Consider the following 20,354-nt stretch of genomic DNA (forward strand, 5'->3'; position numbering starts at 1 on the left):
GCTTTGGGGGGAAATGAAGGGGGAAAGAGTTAGAAAGACACTGGGATTTTTTTTTATGCAAGTTTTTCATCTAACTCTTAGTCCTGGACTGGTTCGGTGCCTGCTCAGAACCATGGCATGGCCCAGGCACACCCACATGGTAAAGGATACACCATGTATACCCCTTCTTAATGTGCTGGTGCATCCAGCTCTGCCTCTTTATCTGGTTTCAAAGCAAACACAGCGTTAACCCTGGCGCATGATCAATGGTGGCTGATGTCATCTGATCCGTGGCCGATAATATGTTCCCGAACAGGCCCAGGGTTTCCATGGTGAGATTGAAGACTTCCTCCTGTGGCTAACGAGGATGGAGAGCCAATTGTCGGCATCAAAACCCACAGGAGGTCTGCCAGAAACTGCCCGGGAACAACTCAATGCCCACATGGTAATTTCTTAGGAGAGATTTTTAATGCTTTTAATTCAGCAAGCTCCTGTCTGTCAAATATCAGCATCAAAACTTCTCCTTTCCGTATCAAATGGGAAGAAGAGTGCTTCTCTGGTCTCTTCTTATGGAGAATTTTGTACTTGATGCCTGGGACAAGCATCACGATGCTTTGACCACCTTTCTCTGGTCAAAGTGACAAGCTGCTGTCGCTTTGGTGCCTGCCCTGAACCTAATTTTCTCATCACCCCGAATCGCAGCAAGCCGCGGTCCCTCTCCGAGCTCTTTGTCTAACGCTTCGGCGATGCCTCCCTTGCAGGAGCTGTACAGCCAGCTCAAAGCCAAAGAAGACGTCTACAGTCAGCTGCTGGCCAAGGGGCGACTGATGCTGCTGAACCGTGACGACTCCGGTTCTGGCTCAAAGACGGAGCAGAGCGTAGCGCTGCTGGAGCAGAAATGGTGTCTGGTCAGCACCAAGATGGAGGAGAGAAAGGTAGTGTTGGCGGAGAGATGCCGTCCACCCTTGCCCCATGAGCCGGTCTGACAGCAGTTGCTCCCTGCTTTCCTGGGAGGAATGGAGCCGGTCAGGGCTGGAGAGGAGGGCTCAGGGTTTTTTTTGGTTTTTTTTAGAAAACCTCTCTCTTGGTTGTGCACGTTGAGTTTGTCTTTCAGGTGGTGCTGTCTGAGCATCAAGCTGTTACTGGTTTTTCTACATAGTCATCAGAGTTGGTTAAATCAGACAGAAAATGAGAGTAAAATTGCGTTTTAGGTTAATGCAGAGGGGAGGTGGGAAGAAACCTCCCGCGGCTCTGAAAGGCAGGCTTTGTTGGACCCCTGCAAGACAGCAGGCCAAATCCTTCTCCAAGCTGACTCCATCCTAGGCTTTTGGCCGGTGATGAGATAAAACAAGGGACGCGGTGGCCTCAGCCCAGAATAAATTTGCGGTGCTGCAGCTGTTGCCATCGAAATATCCACCTCATTTACCGAGCCGCTCTCCCCATGGCGATCCCTTTCTCAGGAAGCTGAGGGTGACGCAGCTGCTTGTGTGCCGATGAAGGTCTCCCCTTTCAGGGGCGATTCTTGTTTTGAAAGAAAGCGGTGGCTTTCACTGAAACCCCCTCCCCTTGGTAAACATGTCGCGTTCCTGGGCCAAGGCGATGAGGTTCCTGTGAGAGGGATGTTTCGGCAGGGACACAAAGGCTGCCTCTGTCTGCAAAACTCCAGATCGTGAGCTCTCACCCTCCGTGTTGTGTTTTTTTTCTCCCTCCCCGCTACGGCAGGCAAAGCTGGAGGAGGCGCTGGCCCTGGCCACGGACTTCCAGAACTCCCTCCAGGACTTCATCAACTGGCTCACACTGGCCGAGCAGAGTTTGAACATCGCACCCCCGGCCAGCCTTATCCTCAACGCCGTGCTGGCCCAGATCGACGAGCACAAGGTACCGGTGCTGCGAGCACCCAACGGCTCCCCGGGATGGAGGGAGCAAGGATAGCTCCTCATCTCTCCTGCACCCACGGGCTGCTCGCAGGCACGTCCAGCTCCCCTTACAGACAGGAGGACATCTTTGCCTTTCGCAGGTGTTCGCCAACGAGGTAAACGCTCATCGGGATCGGATCATCGAGCTGGATCAAACCGGGAACCAGCTGAAGTTTCTCAGTCAAAAGCAGGACGTGGTGTTGATCAAGAATCTGCTGGTGAGCGTCCAGTCCCGCTGGGAGAAAGTCGTCCAGCGCTCGGTGGAGCGGGGACGGGCTCTCGATGATGCCAGGAAGCGAGCCAAGCAGGTAAGAAATGTGGGAAGGGTGCGACAGACCCCGGGGTATGGCTGGCCTTGGAGGGCAGGAGGACCCGAGACCTCCAGAAAGGGATTGAGGACAGAGCCAATGTTAAGTTTCAAACTTGGTCCTGTTTCTTTGCAGTTCCACGAAGCTTGGAAGAAACTGATTGATTGGCTGGAGGATGCAGAGAATCACCTGGACTCAGAGCTGGAGATATCCAATGATCCCGACAAAATCAAGCTCCAGCTCTCCAAACACAAGGTAGAGCTTTGCCAAAGCAAGACAGGTTGTGGACGCTGGGTGGAAGGGTGCTTCGTCAGGAGGGGGAGCAGGGCAACATCTCCTCTGCCATCAGGACAGGGGGAAAGGCATGTCCATGCCTACCACTGCCATGGAAAACGTTCAGCTGGGGCTCTTCACGAGCACCGTGTATCTTCAGAGAGCCAAGGCCAGGCTTTCTGAAGCAGTTTTGTTTTCTCTCCGGTTCCCAGGAGTTCCAGAAGACACTGGGGGGGAAGCAGCCCGTCTACGACACCACTATCAGGACAGGCAGAGCCCTCAAAGAAAAAGCCTTGCTTCCAGATGACACTCAAAAGCTGGACAATTTACTGGGAGAAGTCCGGGATAAGTGGGACACAGTGTGCGGCAAATCTGTGGAAAGGTAAGTCCAGCCCCAGTGTGACTCTTATCAAAGGGGAGGTGATTTCATGGGGTGGTTGGAGGAGGTCACTGGGACACATTAAAAGGAGGTGAGTTTGTTTGTGGAAGTTCATGAGGATGTTTGTTTTTCAGGCAGCACAAGCTGGAAGAAGCCCTCTTGTTCTCTGGCCAGTTCATGGATGCGCTGCAGGCCTTGGTAGACTGGCTCTACAAGGTGGAACCCCAGTTAGCTGAAGACCAGCCTGTCCACGGTGACCTGGATCTGGTCATGAACCTGATGGATGCTCACAAGGTGAAAGTGCCTTTTCCAGCCCTTCCCTGAGATACATGTGGGGCTTGTCTTCTCCAAGAGCCAAAGAACAAAGGAGCCAGAGTTGGTGCCTTGCTGCAGAGCTGCGTATCTCGCTGCTTTGCTTTACTACAGTGGACAAGGAGGGCAAAAAACGGGGCAAACAAGTGGGAAGAAACTTTTGTGTTACTGGGAAGGCTACAGGAGCTGGAGCTTTGTTCTTCCCAGATGCTATCAGTCAGATCTGTTGAGAGTTTAGTCTTGTAAAGATGGCTGATTTTATAATCCTCTGTAAACTTTGGTCTTGGCAGTTCTCTCCAGTGTGTCTTGGAGACTGGCGCTTCTGGGTTTGGATTAGGTCATACGTTGAAATCCCTGGGCAGGGCTTGGGCGTCCATTCAAGGCAGCTGCTGCCTTGCAGCCTGAGCAGGGGCTAGAGCTTGCCTGCTCCAGGTCACGACTGCTTCTGCCAGGGTGCAAAGCTGCGGCTCCTGCCCGTGTGTACCTACACCGAAACGTGCTCAGGAGCTGCCTGCGCTGCCTACCTCCCTGCCTGCCTGCCCTCCCGTCGCACCGGGTTGTGGTGGATCCCTGATGTGGGTACAAAACCCACGTTCCAACTATTTCAGATGTGCCCCCCTGTTTTTTTTTTTTCCCCTGACGTGAAACAACCCGCTGGGACTGACTAGCCCCACTCGGCTTCTGCCCTCTCTCCTTCCAGGTCTTCCAGAAAGAGCTGGGGAAGCGCACGGGGACAGTCCAGGTGCTCAAGCGCTCCGGCCGGGAGCTCATCGAGAACAGCCGGGACGACACGACCTGGGTGAAGGTGCAGCTGCAGGAGCTGAGCAACCGGTGGGACACGGTGTGCAAGCTGTCCGTGTCCAAACAAACCCGCCTCGAACAGGCCTTGAAGCAGGTGAGCAGAAGGCTACGGGTGGAGACGGTCTCAGAGAACTTTGCCGGGCTCCAAGTTTGTGCCGGGAAGTCAACACAAACCTCCAAGAAGAGGTTTTTGCCCAGTGATTGATCTCCTGGCTGAGCAGGACACGCCAGCCCTGCAGCAGTTACCAGTGAGAGCAGCAAAGCAGTGGGTTGGTGTCAGTTATTTACTTATTCTTTTCCCCAAAGAAGAGCTGATAAAGGCTAATTTGAAAAGGGAGCATGAAAAGATCTCGCCGATGTGCACAGCAGGAATAGAGCTGTGATCAGAGACTGTCCAGGCTGGTGTTTGCTAATGTCCATCCAGTGCAAGAGAGAGACCTAGATTGAAGCTAAGGGAAAAAAAAAAAAAAAGGTCAAAGGCTCTTAAGTAGTTTTTATGTCAAGTAGGCAATTTACAGAATAAACTACCCAGGTGCCAAGTTGGTTAGAAGACAGGTAGTTGTGCTGTTTTTAAAAACATTTAGTTCTTCAGTGCAGATGATGCCGAGGGGAGGGAGGTGTCTGGCCGCTGCGGGACCCGTCTGCTGGTGCTGCACAAACCCAGGCCAACAGAAAGGGCTTTTTTTTCCCCCTTTTTTAATTTGTTTTTAAAGTCCCTTTCAGCCCTTTGTCTCTCCAGCTGTCAGCAGTGAATGGAGCAGCCCATTTCGGGAGGAGGATGGCTAACGCCTATGCTTTTGTCGCCGTAGGCAGAGGAGTTCAGGACGGCCGTGCACATGCTGCTGGAGTGGCTCTCGGAGGCAGAGCAGTCCCTGCGCTTTCGGGGAGCGCTTCCCGACGACGCCGAGGCGTTGCAGTCCCTCATTGACGCGCACAAGGTAGCGGGGAGCTCTGAAACGCAACCCGAGCAAAATTTATGGGGGAGACTGTTGCAAAATAATTCATGTGGGCCTTTCAGGAGTTCATGAAGAAAGTGGAGGAGAAGAGAGTGGATGTGAACGCGGCGGTGGGCATGGGGGAGGTCATCCTGGCCGCCTGCCATCCCGACTGCATCACCACGATCAAACACTGGATCACCATCATCCGCGCCAGGTTCGAGGAGGTGAGTCCACCAGGCTTTGTTCCAGGCTGACGGCGAGAGGCGGTGGTGGACACCCCCACCAAGGACGGCCGTGTGGTGTCGGTTCCTGCCCCGGGTTTCCCCGTGCTGGGCTGACGGTCGTCTCTGCGTTTCCAACAGGTTCTCACGTGGGCGAACCAGCACCAGCAGAGACTGGAGTCTGCGCTTTCCGAGCTGGTGGCGAATGCAGAGCTTCTGGAAGAGCTCCTGGCTTGGATCCAGTGGGCTGAGACAACCCTGATCCAGCGGGACCAGGAGCCCATGCCACAAAATATTGATCAGGTCAAAGCCCTCATCTCCGAACACCAGGTGAGCCCAGTGCCGAACGCGGCGGGCGCTCGGGAGAGGGGCGGCGGGGGTGTTCCTGCCTCTCCGTGGAGGAGGCATGGACTTCTCTTGGAAGTCCCTATTAAAACAGCGTGTGACCCAACCGGAGCTGTCACCTGGGAGCAAAGCAAAGCCAACCCAGGCGATGAACTCGGAACGTTTGCAGATCCAAGCCAGTGCTGCGCAATAGCTTGACCACAAGCCCCCATCGCCGGCGCTTAACGCTCCCATCTCCTCTGTGGGCTTGGCATGTCCCAGCGAGGATCTGGAGCAACAGGAGACCGAAAACATCTCGAAACTGCAAAGGTTTTCTTGTCCCTTCTGTATTTTGACAGTCCTTTATGGAGGAGATGACGCGGAAACAGCCAGATGTGGACCGGGTCACGAAGACGTACAAGAGGAAAGCCACTGAGCCCCCCCACGGGCCTTTCATCGAGAAGTCCCGCAGCAACAGTATGTCTCTGCTTGATACACAGCTTTGGGTGAAACGTGCTACGATGGGAGGAAATGAGATGCATAGGAAACTAATTAACTTTGATTATAAATTAACAAGGCATCCTGCATTGACAGCCACCAGGAAGGCAGTTGAAACTTGTCAGGAGGCAAAAATCCAGGTGGCATTTGCCAAAACACCCGTGTTGGGGTGTGCTGCGCCTGGGGAAGCTTGTGCTGTCACTGCTCTTCTCTTTCTGTCGGTAGTTGCTTTGTGATGAGATTGTGAGGTCTTTTTTTACGTTGTTTCTTGAAGCTAGAGTCCAATGTGAATTCCCAAGTGCAAAGGGAGCGCAGGGAGGGGTTCGGTGTAGAGCCGTCCATCGCCCCGTCCTACCTGGGAACACTGCATCCCTTCAGAGAGCAGCCAGCAAGGCTGTGGGAGGTTTTCTATTTGAAAAATAAAATGTATTTCATTGCTGCTCTTTCCTGGACTGCTCGGACTTGCTGAACCCATCACCACCACCTCAAACAATTCCTTTTCTCCCTTTTTCCAGGAAAATCCTTGAGTCAGGCCACCCCCCCCAGCATGCCCATTATCTCCCAGTCGGAAACAAAGAACCCCCGGATAAACCAGCTCTCGGCCCGCTGGCAGCAGGTCTGGCTGCTGGCGCTGGAGCGGCAGCGGAAACTGAACGATGCCCTGGACAGACTGGAGGAGGTAACGGCCACCGGCTGCTCTGGGCAGGGTGGGTGGGAGCGGTGCTGGGGTTTGCTTGCTGGAGAGGTGTGAGAAGCATTTTAAATTAGTGCTGCCTCTTGAATTGCCCAGCTCTTGCAGACAGTTGCTGCTGCTTTTCTGAAAACGCCAAAAGAAAAAGGAAATAATAATTCCTGAAATATTAAGGCTGAAAACTACCTTCTGTAATTAACTGCACATTAATGAACTGCTTTGTGCCCCTGCAGTCGGTATCTGTAGAGGTAATGACAGCCAGGCCTGCTTTACTCCTAGTAATTAGTTTAACAATTACTGTCTATATCTTTTCCAAACATCTAATGTAATTTTTGTTTTTATTTATGCTTAACAAAGCAGCTATGCCCAGAAGTGAGTGTTTTTGTTTTTTGTTGCTTTTGCTGTAGGTCAGTTCAGTTTATACGTATTAATGTTTTTTCTTTGTTGCTTTTAACTCCAAGAATGTTTAGAGGAAAAAAAAAAAAAGGCGCTAAAAATTGTTGCATTACCTTGCTGTGAGCTGCTTGAGCTGGTGGGGTCATGGGAGTCCTTTCGGGGCGGGGGTATAAAAAGGGTGTTAGTTTAAATTGGAGGGCGAGTGGCTCGTCTGAGGCTGGTGGCAGAGCCGCAGGGCCAGGGTTTGCAGAGCTGAGGTGTGCCCCAGCCGCTGTCTTACCTGGAAGACGAGCAAGAAATCCCTTCTCAGCTGCTTAGAGGGAAAGGGAGAGGGAAGATGCGTGCCCAAAACGATGCCAGCAATGGGTATTCCTCCCGGGCAGAGCCTGGCGAATCGTTAGGCGAAATCCCAAGCGAGGAAGCATCCCCAAATACCCGACCGGAGACGGGGGGTGTGCGTGTGTGTCTGTGTGCAAGTAGCTGATATCTCTGCGTATGTGTACGTATACCAGCGCGGGGGATGCTGCATCCCGTGTCGATGGTTCCGTGATGCGCAGTCCACGTGATGGCTGTCGGCTACGCTGTGTGTCCTTCTGTTCTGGAAAGTCGATTTGAGTGGCCCCCTCGTTAATGGGGTCATCTGGATAAACCCAGATAAACTTTCCCAGGAGGGTGGGCAGTGAGCGTTAGCGCCGGGAGCTCGGGCACGGCCTCACCTGAAGGCTGGTGTTTTAGGGTGCTGTAGGGTGCTGCTCCTTTGGGGATTTCCCCCACTGACCCTCACGGGTTTCCTTCCAGTTGAAGGAGTTTGCAAACTTTGACTTCGATGTCTGGCGGAAGAAGTATATGCGCTGGATGAACCACAAGAAATCCCGCGTCATGGACTTCTTCCGGCGCATCGACAAAGACCAAGATGGGAAGATCACCCGGCAGGAGTTTATCGACGGCATCCTGGCCTCTAGTAAGTCCCTGCCTGCCTGAAACGAGCTCGGAAAATGGCCACCTCGGTCTGACAAGGTTGTCTCTGCTCAAGGACCGAGATGGTAGACCATGCCCCGACATCCCCAGCTCTGATGAGTGAGGTCCCTGCATCGGTTGCTCATTTCTCTCTCCTTCCAGAATTCCCCACCACGAAGCTGGAGATGACCGCGGTGGCCGACATCTTTGACCGTGATGGTGACGGCTACATTGATTACTATGAGTTTGTGGCTGCTCTCCATCCCAACAAGGATGCCTACCGCCCCACCACTGATGCCGACAAGATCGAAGATGAGGTAAAGCACCAAAACAGATGGGTGCTCGGGGGTGTTGGGGTGGTTCAGGCTGCGGGTTGGCAGTGGGAAAGACAAAAAGGAGGGAAAAAAAAGGATTGTGGTGGTACCGAGCCAAAATAATTGGCTGGTACTGACAGTACCTACCATGTTTTTGAAGGAAAGGCTCCCTAGGGCTGTGTGTTATCCAAGCAGTGCCTTGTGTTGGGGAAAACTCCCAAAATCCTGGTCCCTTACTTCTCTTGTTGGTGATGGCAGGTCACCAGGCAAGTGGCCCAGTGCAAGTGTGCCAAGAGATTTCAAGTGGAGCAGATCGGCGAGAACAAATACCGGGTAAGGCAGAGGGGGCCGAACGCTGCCCCGGCGGCACAAATCCTGCTCCCTCTTCCCACCGGGGCGGGCAGGGGAGGGGGGGAATCACCGACGGGGTGCCCAGCCTGGCGCAAGGGGGAACCCCCGTGGGCTCCCCGGGGCGAGACGGAGACCTCGTCCTCTGGCACGCCGGCTCCCGGCGGAGGTGGCTGGGCCGTGTTTGCCCAGCGCTGTCCTCAGCCCCAGGGCGTTCCCCAAATCGGGAGAGCATAAAAGTGGCCCTGTTCTGGGACGGCCAGCCCACCGGCCCCATGAAACGCTGCATTCACTCCACCAGCAGCCGCCCTTGAAGTTTTCCTCGTGGATGAGTGTACCTTACGCCTGTGTTTTTCTTAGCTCGCTCCCGAAGAAGGGAGAATAATTTCCTTAAAGAATCTCTTTGTAACGAGCTCGCTGTTTATGTTTCAAATCGTTCACCGAGGTGAACTGGTGAAACGAGCTGGCAGCAGAGCTGCCTGCTGGTTTGGGGGCTGATGCTCCGGCCAGGAGGAGCTGAGCCACAGCGCTCGCCCCCCCTTCCCCGGCTGCACCGGTCCCAGGCTCCCTGAGCTTCTACCTTACACCCAAACAGCATAAACCCCACAGATTTCTAACTACCTGCAGTTAACAGTTTTCATGATTATTGTACTGTTAATCCCATAAATGTTTTTTTTGTTTTTCTTTCCCCTCCTCTTCCTCTTGACTTTCCTTCCCCCTCACCTCCCCCATCCCCTCTGCCTCCTCTCCCTCTGTAGTTCTTCCTCGGCAATCAGGTACAGTTTGCCTTGCGATGCTGTCTCTCACCTCTTTTTTTTTTTTTTTTTTTCCCTTTTTTTTTTTTAACAAACGTAGCTTTGTGTGTCCGTGATGCTGCTCTGTCCTTTGTTGCTGTGGGAGGATGTGATCTGTGAGCGCTGCTCAGCAGAGCCTGGTACAGAGGAGTGCCCTGAGCTGGGAGGGCCACCCGAAAAAAAAGACTACATTGGGCAGAAAAAGGGGAAAAATTCAATGGAAAAAGCAGGATTTGACCAAAATGGAGGTCTTTTTTTCTCTCTGTGGCTCCTTTCTTGGATACGTTGGGGATGTTGATGGTAACTGGTGGCAAATCACAGCACCCTGCTGTGGGCAGCACTGAGATACAGACGGGCTCATGCCCGGGACTGCCCTCCTTTGGGGAGCAGCCAGTCCAGGTGAAATCACAGGGGTACAACTACCTGTACAAGGGCTGTACCAGGCTCTGGGTGGGCTTGGATCGCAATCACCATGGAATGAGAATGCTGAGTCCACCCCTTTAATCCCATAGGTAACGATAACTAAACCCTCATCCCCACTACACCCGCTGAGTAACTCCTAACTGGAGCAAGGCTCACAAAACCTGCATGTATCCCCATTACTGTCATGACCCGAGATGATCGGGTGCGGTGTGCGTGAGTGCCGGCTGGTTTGGGGGGGCAGAGCTCTTTTTTTAATGGGACTGGAGCATCATGTGCCATTATGATGTGCCCACTGCCCCTACTTGAATAGAAAAGCATATTTTTCATGTGGAATGATGGTGCCCTACCAAAAACATGCCCAGAAAGAAACAAACTTGGATGTTGGAAGTGGATGGATCCAGGAGAGCTCTGGCTTTAACTTAGGTAGTGATTACAGAAACATTTTCAACAGCAACTGAAAAATAGTGTAAATGCGGCAGTGGAAATGAGAATTGACTTGTCCCTGGTTTTCCCTGGTGCAGAACTAGCTTTTGAAGGACACCTCAGGTAGAGCCCAGAAAGAGGGAAGGCAGCTCCTCTGCCCTTCTCCCTGCCCGCGGGCACCACGGCCGTGCCGAGCGCGGCTGCGGCAGCTCTTTCACCACCGTGCTGGGGCGAGCACGTTTTGGTAGGACCCCAAGCAGGGAGACCCACCAGTGCACGGTCCAGGGTCCCATGTCCCTGCGGGAAGGAGAGCCGGAGATGCTGTTGCCTCCTGCCCCTCTGCCTGGCGCGACCCACCTCAGTGTGGCTTTGCACTCTCTTGTTTTCATTTAATCTCTTGGTTTTTGTGTTCTTATCCACCCAGGGAAAATGTTGCTGCTTTTTTTTTTTTTTTTTTTTAATCATTCTGAAGATGGTCTTGCTTTCAAAGGCTGGTTCCCCTGTCTTCTCATCACAGCAGGTGCTCTGTAGACCTGGATGCGGAGCTGCTACACGTGAGCCAGGCTCCCGGTGTCCTGCACCGGCTCTGCCGCTTGCCCGATGCAGAGGGCAACCAGGAGCCTGGGCTTGGCTGTCCAGGAGATTTAGGGAGCTTTGAAAAACAGACACATGCTTCTGATTCAGGGCGCACTTGTTTGACATTGCAGGTGTTTAAAATCACTAATGAACATTGCAATCACTAATCAACATTGCTGCGGGATTCCTGCCTGGATTCCCATCACTCTGCACTCACCAAAACATCCTCACTGGGCGATCTCTGTGGTGGGGGCTTTCTGGCTGGTGGGGGTCAAGTCTGAGGCTCAGTGAAATCGCTGGACTTCAGACTTGATGATAAGAGGTTTCTCGCTCAGCGGTGACGCAGCACTGCTTGCCTTGCTGATTCACTGGCACTAAGTGATCTGAATCGGCCGGCTCTTTTCCACATGGGCTGCACCAGGAGGGTCATTGCATTGCCAGCCTCTATTTCCTTCACAATAAAAGGAAAAACTACAATTTGGGCTGAGAAAACCCATCCAAAGACCAAATTCCAAAACCTCATTTGCTACTCTAAAAAATTCTCTCTTTCCAGCTTTAAAACTAAAGGATTTGGATAGTTGCATCATCTTAAAACCACATAGCAGAAAAACTCCTGTAAATTGGTACTGGCCTGCACTTATTCCAGAAGAACCTATCTGGAGAAACCTTAAAAGTATTCAATAGCTCAATAAAAGCATTTGGTGCAGCCTGCTGCAGGAAGGAGCCGAGTGTCCCTTGTCGTGTCCCCCTTGTCTGAACTGTTTCTTGGCTCCGCAGTTCGGCGATTCCCAGCAGCTGCGGCTGGTCCGTATCCTGCGGAGCACAGTCATGGTTCGTGTCGGTGGAGGATGGATGGCCCTGGATGAATTTTTAGTGAAGAATGATCCTTGCAGAGGTAAGGCAATTCCTGGGTTTTATGCAACTGGCGTCTTCTCACCCAGTAAGGGGAGTTTGAGAACTTGTCTGCTGGGACTGTGAATGACCAGGTGGGTCTGGGTTATCCAAATAACAGGCGGGAACTGGAGAAAACAGATCCAAAGCAAACCACAGAACTTAAAATCACAAGATTTGGCAATACTGCAGCAAATCTCACAAGTGTTTAGCCGGGTGTCCTGGGAGAAGAAGAGGGAAGCGTTGTGTTTCTTATTTTTAAGACCCCAGCAAGCAGAGCTGCATTGCCGTGCTGGGGGGTCTCGGCTTCCCTTTGAAGCGGTCGGTGCGTACTTGTGACTCTGTGGGTGATGGAGTAAGCTTTGCAAAGGTGATCGGAAAGAATTCAAAAGGTTCAAAGCCAGGAGAGGGTAAAATCCTGGTGGCAGACACTCTGGGGAGAAGATGCTCCAGCTCAGGATCCGTGAACCCATGGCACTGCAGCACTGGGCTGTGGCCACGGGGCACTGACGGTCCAGGCTCATCCTAGTGAATAAGGAGACATTTCTCCTGTGCCTTTGAACTACTTGATTTCTCTCTGATGTATTTCTAATACAAGTATTTTCAGTTCGTTTGTTGTCTTTAGAGCAGCAGCATAAGGAACTAGTTTGGAAACCCTGAGCTGTGCAGGACCATGCACCTTAAATAGCTGTTTGCAGCGAGAGCTGCTGATGGTGCTGGGTCTTCTTTTAATGCCTTAAAATAAAGTTTCTTCCCCCAGCTCTGCCCGTGAGGGTGGAAACGTGGCCCTTCTTTTTTCTGGATTGCCACATGCAAGATTTGAGTTGTAAAAGGGGGCTGTATTTAGACATCATTGTCCGTGGGTCTGTTCAGGGCTGGGTCGGATTTCTTTGGCGGATTTTGAGCACTGCATCCTGCTGTAAGTGTGTTGATAAGCGTCACCTTGCACAAGTGTGTCCCAGAGATTGACCAGCCTGGCAGTGAAACAAAAAAGACGTTTCAATTCAGCATTAATGCAGGAAAATTCAAGTACAAGAAGCTCCTGGATGAACTGAGCTTAAGGAAGACACAGCAGTACATTAGAAAGGAAGAACCAGCTAGATCTTGGGTTTTTAGGGCTGAGCAGTGTTTGCTGGAGCTCATTTGGTGGGACACGTCTGGAAGGGATAGTTGGGATAATGCAGCCCAGGGTCATGTACCGTGGGCACGGAGAACCGGGGTCACCTCCTTTCCAAAACCTTCAGTCTTGAGGTTTTTTTGTGGTCGGAGCTGTTAGGCTGGAAGCGATGCTCTGCTGCGACCGGCCGAGAGCCATGACCCGGGGACAGAGAAGGATTAGCAAGGGGGCTGGCCAGGAATGAAGCGCATCAAGGCTGCGTATTTTGGAGAGCTTAGGTCTGTACTCCATATGTCCTTGTCTCACTGGGGTCTTTGAGATGTTAACTGCTTCGGATATGTCTTCTTCAAGCTGCTGCCTGACCATTCCTTGCTCCTGCTGTCCGACGGCTGTTGCTGAAAGCAGCATGATTTACAGCGTGTACCGCTTGCTTCGGGGAACCTTCAGGGTTTTCCTGCTCCTCCAGCCTCCCCCGTTCATGCTTTGCAGCAGATGTTTTACAGTGCTGACACTGAGGTTATTTCCATCCCTTGGTTATCTCAGCGTGGTGCTTCCCTTTTGCAGTTGCTTTCTTGGCTTTCTGGTCCATAATGCATTGACTCTAAAATTGCTCCCATGTCCCATAAGGCTCAGTGCATGCCCTTGCTCTCTGTTCAAACACCATGAGCATGAAATACGTTGGCACACGTCAGCTGGCCCAGGAGCTGAAGTCTGTACAGATTTTCTCCCTGCTTGGTTGCCCCTTGCTTGCCGAAGGCCGACCCTCCAGCTCTTTGGGGCATTTGGATGAAAGTTTTAAAGTTAGCTTTTAATGGGTAGTGGTCAGTTCTCTCTCATCTCTCCCCCAAAACTGGTGAAGAGCTGCCCAGAGCTGTAAGAGAGCAGAATCTCAACCCTTCAAAGCTGCTCTTACTATTTTTAAGCCACATTAAAGATGACATTGGCCACTGTTGTAACACGGTGTGTTTAAAGGCCATTAGGATGCTTTCCCCAAGACATGAGAGAATAATAGAGCATCCAGTATGAATTCAGGCGCCTCGAGCAGCTTTTAATCGGCTAATTTCTCAGAGAGCTGATCTGTGGCAGGAGGTGGTTAGGGCAGAGCAAAAGAGCCGGGACGGTCTCGCTGCCGTCCGCTCGCCCTCGGAGATGGGCTTGGGGAGACATCGCAAGGACACACGCTCCGACCCCCGGAGCCTCCTGAGCCCCGGTAATGATGTTGCGTTCCTACGAACCTCAGGTCTCCTCTTCTTTGTCCCCTTCCAGCCCGAGGACGGACCAACCTTGAACTCCGAGAGAAATTCATCTTGCCGGAGGGGGCTTCCCAGGGAATGACACCGTTCCGATCGCGAGGCCGAAGATCAAAACCATCCTCCCGAGCAGCCTCCCCAACGCGATCCAGTTCCAGCGCCAGCCAGAGCAACCACAGCTGCGCTTCCATGCCATCCTCTCCTGCAACTCCGGCCAGCGGAGCCAAGGTGGGGTTCACGCGTGAAGCCTTCCTCTTGCCTCTCCTTTAGAAACCGGTGGCCTCCAAACCCGTCCCAGTGAGATGAGGAGCTGCAGGAGGTGTAGGGAGGAGGAGGAGGAGGAAGGTTGGGGCTTGGGACCTCGGTGGTTACCGTGGTCTGTAGAGGATGCTCGTGGTGTCTGCGGGAAGAACCCTGCTGTCCACGTGGGATGGGTGGGGTGGGACGGTGCAGGACAGGTTTTCAGCCCAAACTGGGCGCTCGTGGCTCCGCAGGAGGGTCCCCGGCGCTCGCCGTGCAGCCGAAGGCTCCTGGTCCCCGAGGCAGGGCAGTGCCACAGCCCTGGTGTCCGGCCGGCACGCAGGAAGAAGCCATCGCCCATCGTCTCTCCTTTCCCACCACATTGTTTGCCCTTGCATGTTTTATTCCATCGTCTGTTTGGGTTTTTTCCCTTTATTTGAATTTATATATTTCCTGTTTGGTTCTCGTTTCATTTTAGTGCCATTTTCCCCATTCCAGATATTTTTCCATTTCTTTTTTTTTTTTTTTTTTTTTCACTCACTTCCACCTCTCCCCCCCCCCTTCCTTGGATTTTCCATTTCACAGACTCCACATCACTTCTCTCGATGTTATGACAAACCCTGGTTGATAAACAGTAAAGCGGGCACCCCCCTGAGGGGATTCGATTATTCCGACTTCCAGCTCTCGAGCGCCGAGGTAGAGTATGGTCTCGCAGCCCTGAGGACCTGCTGACAGGCCGGAGTGCCGCTGGCACGGAGAAGTCCTGCTCCCCTGCCTGTTTTAACGCTTTCCTTGTGGTAGAGCAGCGCTTGTTAGCACCGCTAACGCTCCGACTGTTAGCGTTTTTCATGGGTTTCTAACTCGGATTAAATAAAACATCAACCTTAGAATAAAGCACAACGGCTTGCAATTCACATTTACCTGCTTTCAAACCAAGAGAGCGACCTTTAGCCTCTTGTGCTTTAGAGAAAAAAAAAAAAAAAGAAATTTTCCAAGCTTTAATAGCTTTTAAGCACTGAAAAGCGGCCGTGTTTTGGCTTTCAAAAAATTGAAATGCGGCAGCCGAGTTGAGACCTGAAAATCAGCTACAGCGCATGCACGATAACCACATTGCCTTCATTTTTGTGAAGCGCTTGTATTTATCACCGTGTTGAAGCACGTATGGTGTGTCCGGCACTGTCACCAGCTTGATGCTCCCAGGAGGATGAATTCGGGCTGAGACTTTGATCTCCCTAAAGTTTCAGCCTCCTCGCAGACTTTCCTGACCTTGTGAACCTGTGATGAGAAATACCAGGTAGATCTCAGTGATGCACTGAGTGGTGGTGTGCGCTGGCAAGATAACCGCGTCTTGCTCGGCAGCGCTTTCACGCAGAAAAGGAATTATTTTAAATCATCAGAAGGTCAGGAGCACTTCCCCAATTGCCCTAAATTGCCTGCTTGCTGCTGTTAACATATTTATAAAATAGGATCAAGGACGAGAATCGAAATCTCTGATGATGAAAACGGTACCTTCGCAATCACGTGTTAATGGATTTTAGTTCCCGCGGCGCCCGAAGGGGAGCCCGCTTCTCGGCTGCCCCTCTCCCACCGCCCTCTCCCCCACTGCAGCTCCAGTTTCATGACATTTTTGGGAAACTTAGAAATCTTGAAATCACAAAATCGCAGGGGATGGAGGGAAACCTCTCCAGCCGTTGCTTTAAAGCTCATTGGGAAATGCCCTCTGATTTTAATGTACATCTACCCGGGGATGCAGCTGGGCTGGAGCCGTCCCCTGCAGCACGGCGGTGCCCCCCCCCGCACGCCCTGGGGTGGACGGGGGACACCACGGGCAGTCGCTTTTCTGCAGCGCTGCCCCAAACCCAGCGCTTTGGTTGGTGTATAGAAACTGGAGCTGCCCTTTCCAGCTGGATCCAGGTGCCCTCATCCCGCCGGCACCTTCCCCTTCGCTTTCTTCCGCAGCGGCGGGAGCAGAGCTGCCTGTTGTGCTGCTTTCCCCTTCCCCAGCCTTTCCATCTGCGTTTGCAACATCTTAAAGGTCAGGAAAAGCACCGTTTCAGGATGCGACCGAAGCTGATTTGCTGCGTCCCTGTTCGTCGTTCTTCAAATTTGTCTGCCCTCGGGTGCGTGGACCTGCCCGGGGCACCGGCACCAGGGCAACATCCCTCCACCTCGCAGAATCACGCTGCACTGATGCCTCCCTACAACGGGACGCGTTTCTCAAGACGCTGCATTTTATTTGACCTTCCAAGATGGTCCTGAGCTGCTTAGGCGCTAAAATACCTATTTTTGCAAGATTTCACGTTCTCTTTGCGGAGCGTTTGAGCCCAGGTGATGCCGTCCTCCTCCAGATGGATAGCAGCTTTGCTTTTATTTTTTTTCCAACAAATAGCTGCGCATCCACCTGCAGCGCACAAACTGCCGTTGCCCTCCAAATTTTCAGGATCCAGGCTTTTTTCTTTTTTATTAACCGCTGCTGAAACGACAGCTTGTGTTCTCCTTGACCATTAAGATGGGTGTTCCTTCAATGTCAAAATCTTTTTGCCGAAGTACCGATCTCGGACGGGATCTTGGCCCGTTACGGCCCAGGTGACACCTAAAAGATGCTCTGTGTGTGCTTCCTCCCAAGGTGACCCCCTCCGCGGGCAGCAAGCTGAAGCGACCCACCTTCCACTCCAGCCGAACCTCCCTGGCTGGGGACACCAGTAACAGCTCCTCACCGGTCTCTACAGGTGCCAAAACCAGTCGGGCAGGTAAGTTCGGTGCAAAGACCGAAAAACTCCTGCCGCCGCCGTTCCTACTCGGTTGCTTAAATTGGCAGAGAAAATATTAAATATTTAGGGAGCCCGCAGTGAGTTGGGGAGGCCGATGCCCACCGCTGTGTCCCTGCCTGGGAGAGGAGACGCTGCAGCGATGTCTCACTGCGAGGGCTTGCTGCTGCTTCTTCGTTAAAAGTTTGGGAACGAATCGGTCCTGATGCTGAAGCCCCCGTTTTAGGGGTGCTGGGCGGGTGGTTGAAAGCAGCCGCAGCCGTGCTGGGGATTGGGGTGCCGGTCGGTCTGGGGATGGGGAAGAAACCTCCCCTTCTTCCTCCTCCTCCTCCTCCTCCTCCGCCTGCTCACAGCTCTCTCGGCTCCCCTTGCAGATCCCAAAAAAACAGCCAGTCGTCCCACCAGCCGTGCCGGGAGCCGCACGGGGAGCCGGGCCAGCAGCCGGCGGGGAAGCGACGCCTCCGATTTTGACCTGCTGGAAACGCAGTCGGCGTGCTCGGACACTTCGGAGAGCAGCGTGGCCGGCGGGCAGGGCGGCTCGCGCCGGGGGATGGCCAAACCCTCCAAAATCCCAACCATGTCCAAGAAAACAACCACTGCCACCCCAAAAACTCCAGGCCCTAAAAGATAATACTGTACCCACGCCCTCCTGAAAGAAAGAAAACCCAACCTGTGTCCAATTTTTAACCCTGCTACGTACATTGGATGTATATTTATTCTAAATGGGAGAAACTATATTGTTAAAAGTGTAAAAGAAAGTTGTGTTATGAAGCTGCCTTATTTGGGTTTTTTTTTTTTCCTTTTTTGTAAGTTACTATTTTCATGTGAATATTTATGTAGATAAAAATTGCCTCTCGGTGACCCCTGTTCAGAGAGGGGCCTGGAAAACTGAAATGTGGGAGAGAAAGAAAAAAAAAAAGAAAAAGAAAAAGAAAAAAAAAAAAAGGAAGCAAAAAAAGGTCAAGATGTGAAAGTGTAAAGAAAAACTAAAATATAAATAGGATTTCTGCGCGGTGCAGGGTGTGAACCTGCTTTATCTTTTAGGATTGTTTCCTAAATGCATCTTTATAAACTTAACTTGCTGTCTCAGCAAGGTAAATTATATTTAAAAACGAAGACCTGAATCCTACAGTGTTCAAGGAACTCTCTTTTTGTAAATCACAGATACCTCAACCAGAGAAACATGAGGTGAGGGGACTTTGGGGCTTATGTTTCCATTTTTTTAAAGCTATGTGGTTTTACCTGAAGAAAGCGGAGTTTGACTTAATAAAATTTGCACACACTACAGCAAAGGTCATGACAATTGCTGTCTTGAAAATACTGTCCCGACAACTTCGTTTTTAAAGAACAAACAAATGGTGATGGGTTTGGGGAGGGGGTTCACACTGAAGCTGGCCAGAGGAGAGCACGCTGGTAAGATTGCAGGTCTGGATCACTCAGATACATCCCTTAGCGGTGGTGGGTCCTACAAATTAGAGGATTCTTCTGGATCGATGGCCTAAGAGATCGACCCGAGGTGTTCCTTACAGAATTGCTATTTATCTGCATCTCTTTTTCCTATTTATTATTTAACTGGTCATTCCACTTCCAACCAGGCTGAGATTGATGTGACCTCTGCTCCTAGAAGAAATCTGGACTTACACGCACAGTTGCTTGTCCTTGAAATGAGTCTCACCAGCACACTTGCTACAAGTCCTGTCTCGCTTTTGTACGCTACTTTTTCTTTGTAATAAAATCAGACTGACCAAGTGACCAGGAGACGGGCCGGGGGAGAGGGCTCTCCGGAGCTCCTGTATTTATTAAATATTGTTCCTCTCTGGCTCTGACCGTGTTGCTGTGTGATTCTCTCAATTGGTTTAAATTGAGGCAAAACTGAAGCTCTACCAATGAATTGTTTAAAAACCAGACACATTTTTGTATTAAAATTGCTTGCAGTAATAAACAATCTTGCCTCCTACTTTATTCCACAGTGTTAAGATTTTTAAGTACGAGAGCTGGAGCTGTTTATCCCGTGCGGGGAGGCAACGGCTGTGCCAGCCGCGGGGCGTCTGCACACAGATTTCCTTGGAGAAGGGAGCAGGGAACCGCCAGCCCCAAAATTAAAAGGCACAGGTGGGTGGGTGCCTGCTGGCGAGGGTGTTCGGTGGTGTGGGTGCCCGCTGGTGGGGATGCCGATCGATGAGGGTACCTGTTGGATTTGGGTGTTTGCCAGTGAGAGCGCCTGGTGAGGTGTGTGCGTGTGTGGTGGGGTTGGGTGTTGGTGAGGTGGGTGCTCGGTGAGGTCAGTGTCCGTGGGGGTGGGCGCACAGGGTGGGTACCCATTGGGGGGGGGGGGTGCCCATGGGGATGGGTGCTGCTGAAGTGGGTGCCTGTGAGGGTGGATGCACAGGTTGAGTGCCCATGGGTTTGGGTGGCCATGGGAGCGGATGCCCACACCTTAGGGTGCCCACAGGGCAGAGTATCCGTAGGGGTGGGTGTTCATGGATTTGGGTGCCTATGGGGGTTGGCATCCATGGGGTGGATGCCCATGGGTTTGGGTGTCAATGAGGGTGGGTGCCCCATGGGTTTGGGTGGCTATGGGAGTGAATGCCTGTGGATTTGGGTGGCCATGGGAGTGAGCATCCCTAGGGGTGGTTGCCCATGGATGTGGGTGTTCATGGGTTTGGGTGTCCATGTGGGTGAGCATCCATAGGGGTGGATGCCCATGGGTTTGGTTGCCCACGATGGTGAGCACCCCTTGGGCTGGGTGCCCATGGGTTTGGGTGCCCACGAGGGTGAGCACCCCTTGGGCTGGGTGCCCATGGGTTTGGGTGCCCACGAGGGTGAGCATCCCTAGGGATGTGTGCCCATGGGTGTGGATGCCCACGGGTTTGGGTGCCCACGTGGGTGACCATCCCTAGGGCTGGGTGCCCATGGGTTTGGGTGCCCATGGGTTTAGGTGCCCACGAGGGTGAGCATCCCTAGGGATGGGTGCCCACGGGTGTGGGTGTTCACAGGTTTGGGTGCCCACGAGGGTGAGCATCCCTAGGGATGTGTGCCCATGGGTGTGGGTGTTCACGGGTTTGGGTGCCCACGAGGGTGAGCATCCCTAGGGATGTGTGCCCATGGGTGTGGGTGCTCACGGGTTTGGGTGCCCACGAGGGTGAGCATCCCTTGGGCTGGGTGCCCACGAGGGTGAGCATCCCTAGGGCTGGGTGGCCACGGATTTGGGTGCCCA

General features: G+C 52.5%; 1 protein-coding gene across 32 annotated transcripts in view; it reads left to right on the top strand.

The window, feature by feature from the left end:
• Nucleotides 1–19,099, top strand: part of MACF1 (microtubule actin crosslinking factor 1) — a 147,007-nt gene extending 127,908 nt beyond the window's left edge. For 19 of the 32 annotated variants that reach the window (XM_052810696.1, XM_052810719.1, XM_052810713.1 and 16 more), the window contains 22 exons: nt 296–424; nt 741–914; nt 1,702–1,857; nt 1,997–2,203; nt 2,339–2,458; nt 2,689–2,858; nt 2,990–3,149; nt 3,868–4,062; nt 4,778–4,906; nt 4,987–5,130; nt 5,269–5,457; nt 5,811–5,928; nt 6,465–6,628; nt 7,835–7,997; nt 8,156–8,310; nt 8,566–8,640; nt 9,414–9,431; nt 11,649–11,766; nt 14,146–14,357; nt 14,955–15,065; nt 16,996–17,119; nt 17,512–19,099. In XM_052810696.1, coding sequence (XP_052666656.1) covers nt 296–424; nt 741–914; nt 1,702–1,857; nt 1,997–2,203; nt 2,339–2,458; nt 2,689–2,858; nt 2,990–3,149; nt 3,868–4,062; nt 4,778–4,906; nt 4,987–5,130; nt 5,269–5,457; nt 5,811–5,928; nt 6,465–6,628; nt 7,835–7,997; nt 8,156–8,310; nt 8,566–8,640; nt 9,414–9,431; nt 11,649–11,766; nt 14,146–14,357; nt 14,955–15,065; nt 16,996–17,119; nt 17,512–17,768 — 3,288 coding nt within the window. In that variant the 3' untranslated portion in view covers nt 17,769–19,099. The remainder of the gene's footprint in view (nt 1–295; nt 425–740; nt 915–1,701; nt 1,858–1,996; nt 2,204–2,338; nt 2,459–2,688; nt 2,859–2,989; nt 3,150–3,867; nt 4,063–4,777; nt 4,907–4,986; nt 5,131–5,268; nt 5,458–5,810; nt 5,929–6,464; nt 6,629–7,834; nt 7,998–8,155; nt 8,311–8,565; nt 8,641–9,413; nt 9,432–11,648; nt 11,767–14,145; nt 14,358–14,954; nt 15,066–16,995; nt 17,120–17,511) is intronic. The other 13 variants (XM_052810716.1, XM_052810714.1, XM_052810715.1 and 10 more) reach the window with 3 other exon arrangements.
• Nucleotides 19,100–20,354: the final 1,255 nt, after the last annotated feature.

The sequence above is a fragment of the Harpia harpyja genome, chromosome 16, assembly GCF_026419915.1.
Source record: "Harpia harpyja isolate bHarHar1 chromosome 16, bHarHar1 primary haplotype, whole genome shotgun sequence".
In the NCBI taxonomy this organism is placed as follows: Eukaryota; Metazoa; Chordata; class Aves; order Accipitriformes; family Accipitridae; genus Harpia; species Harpia harpyja.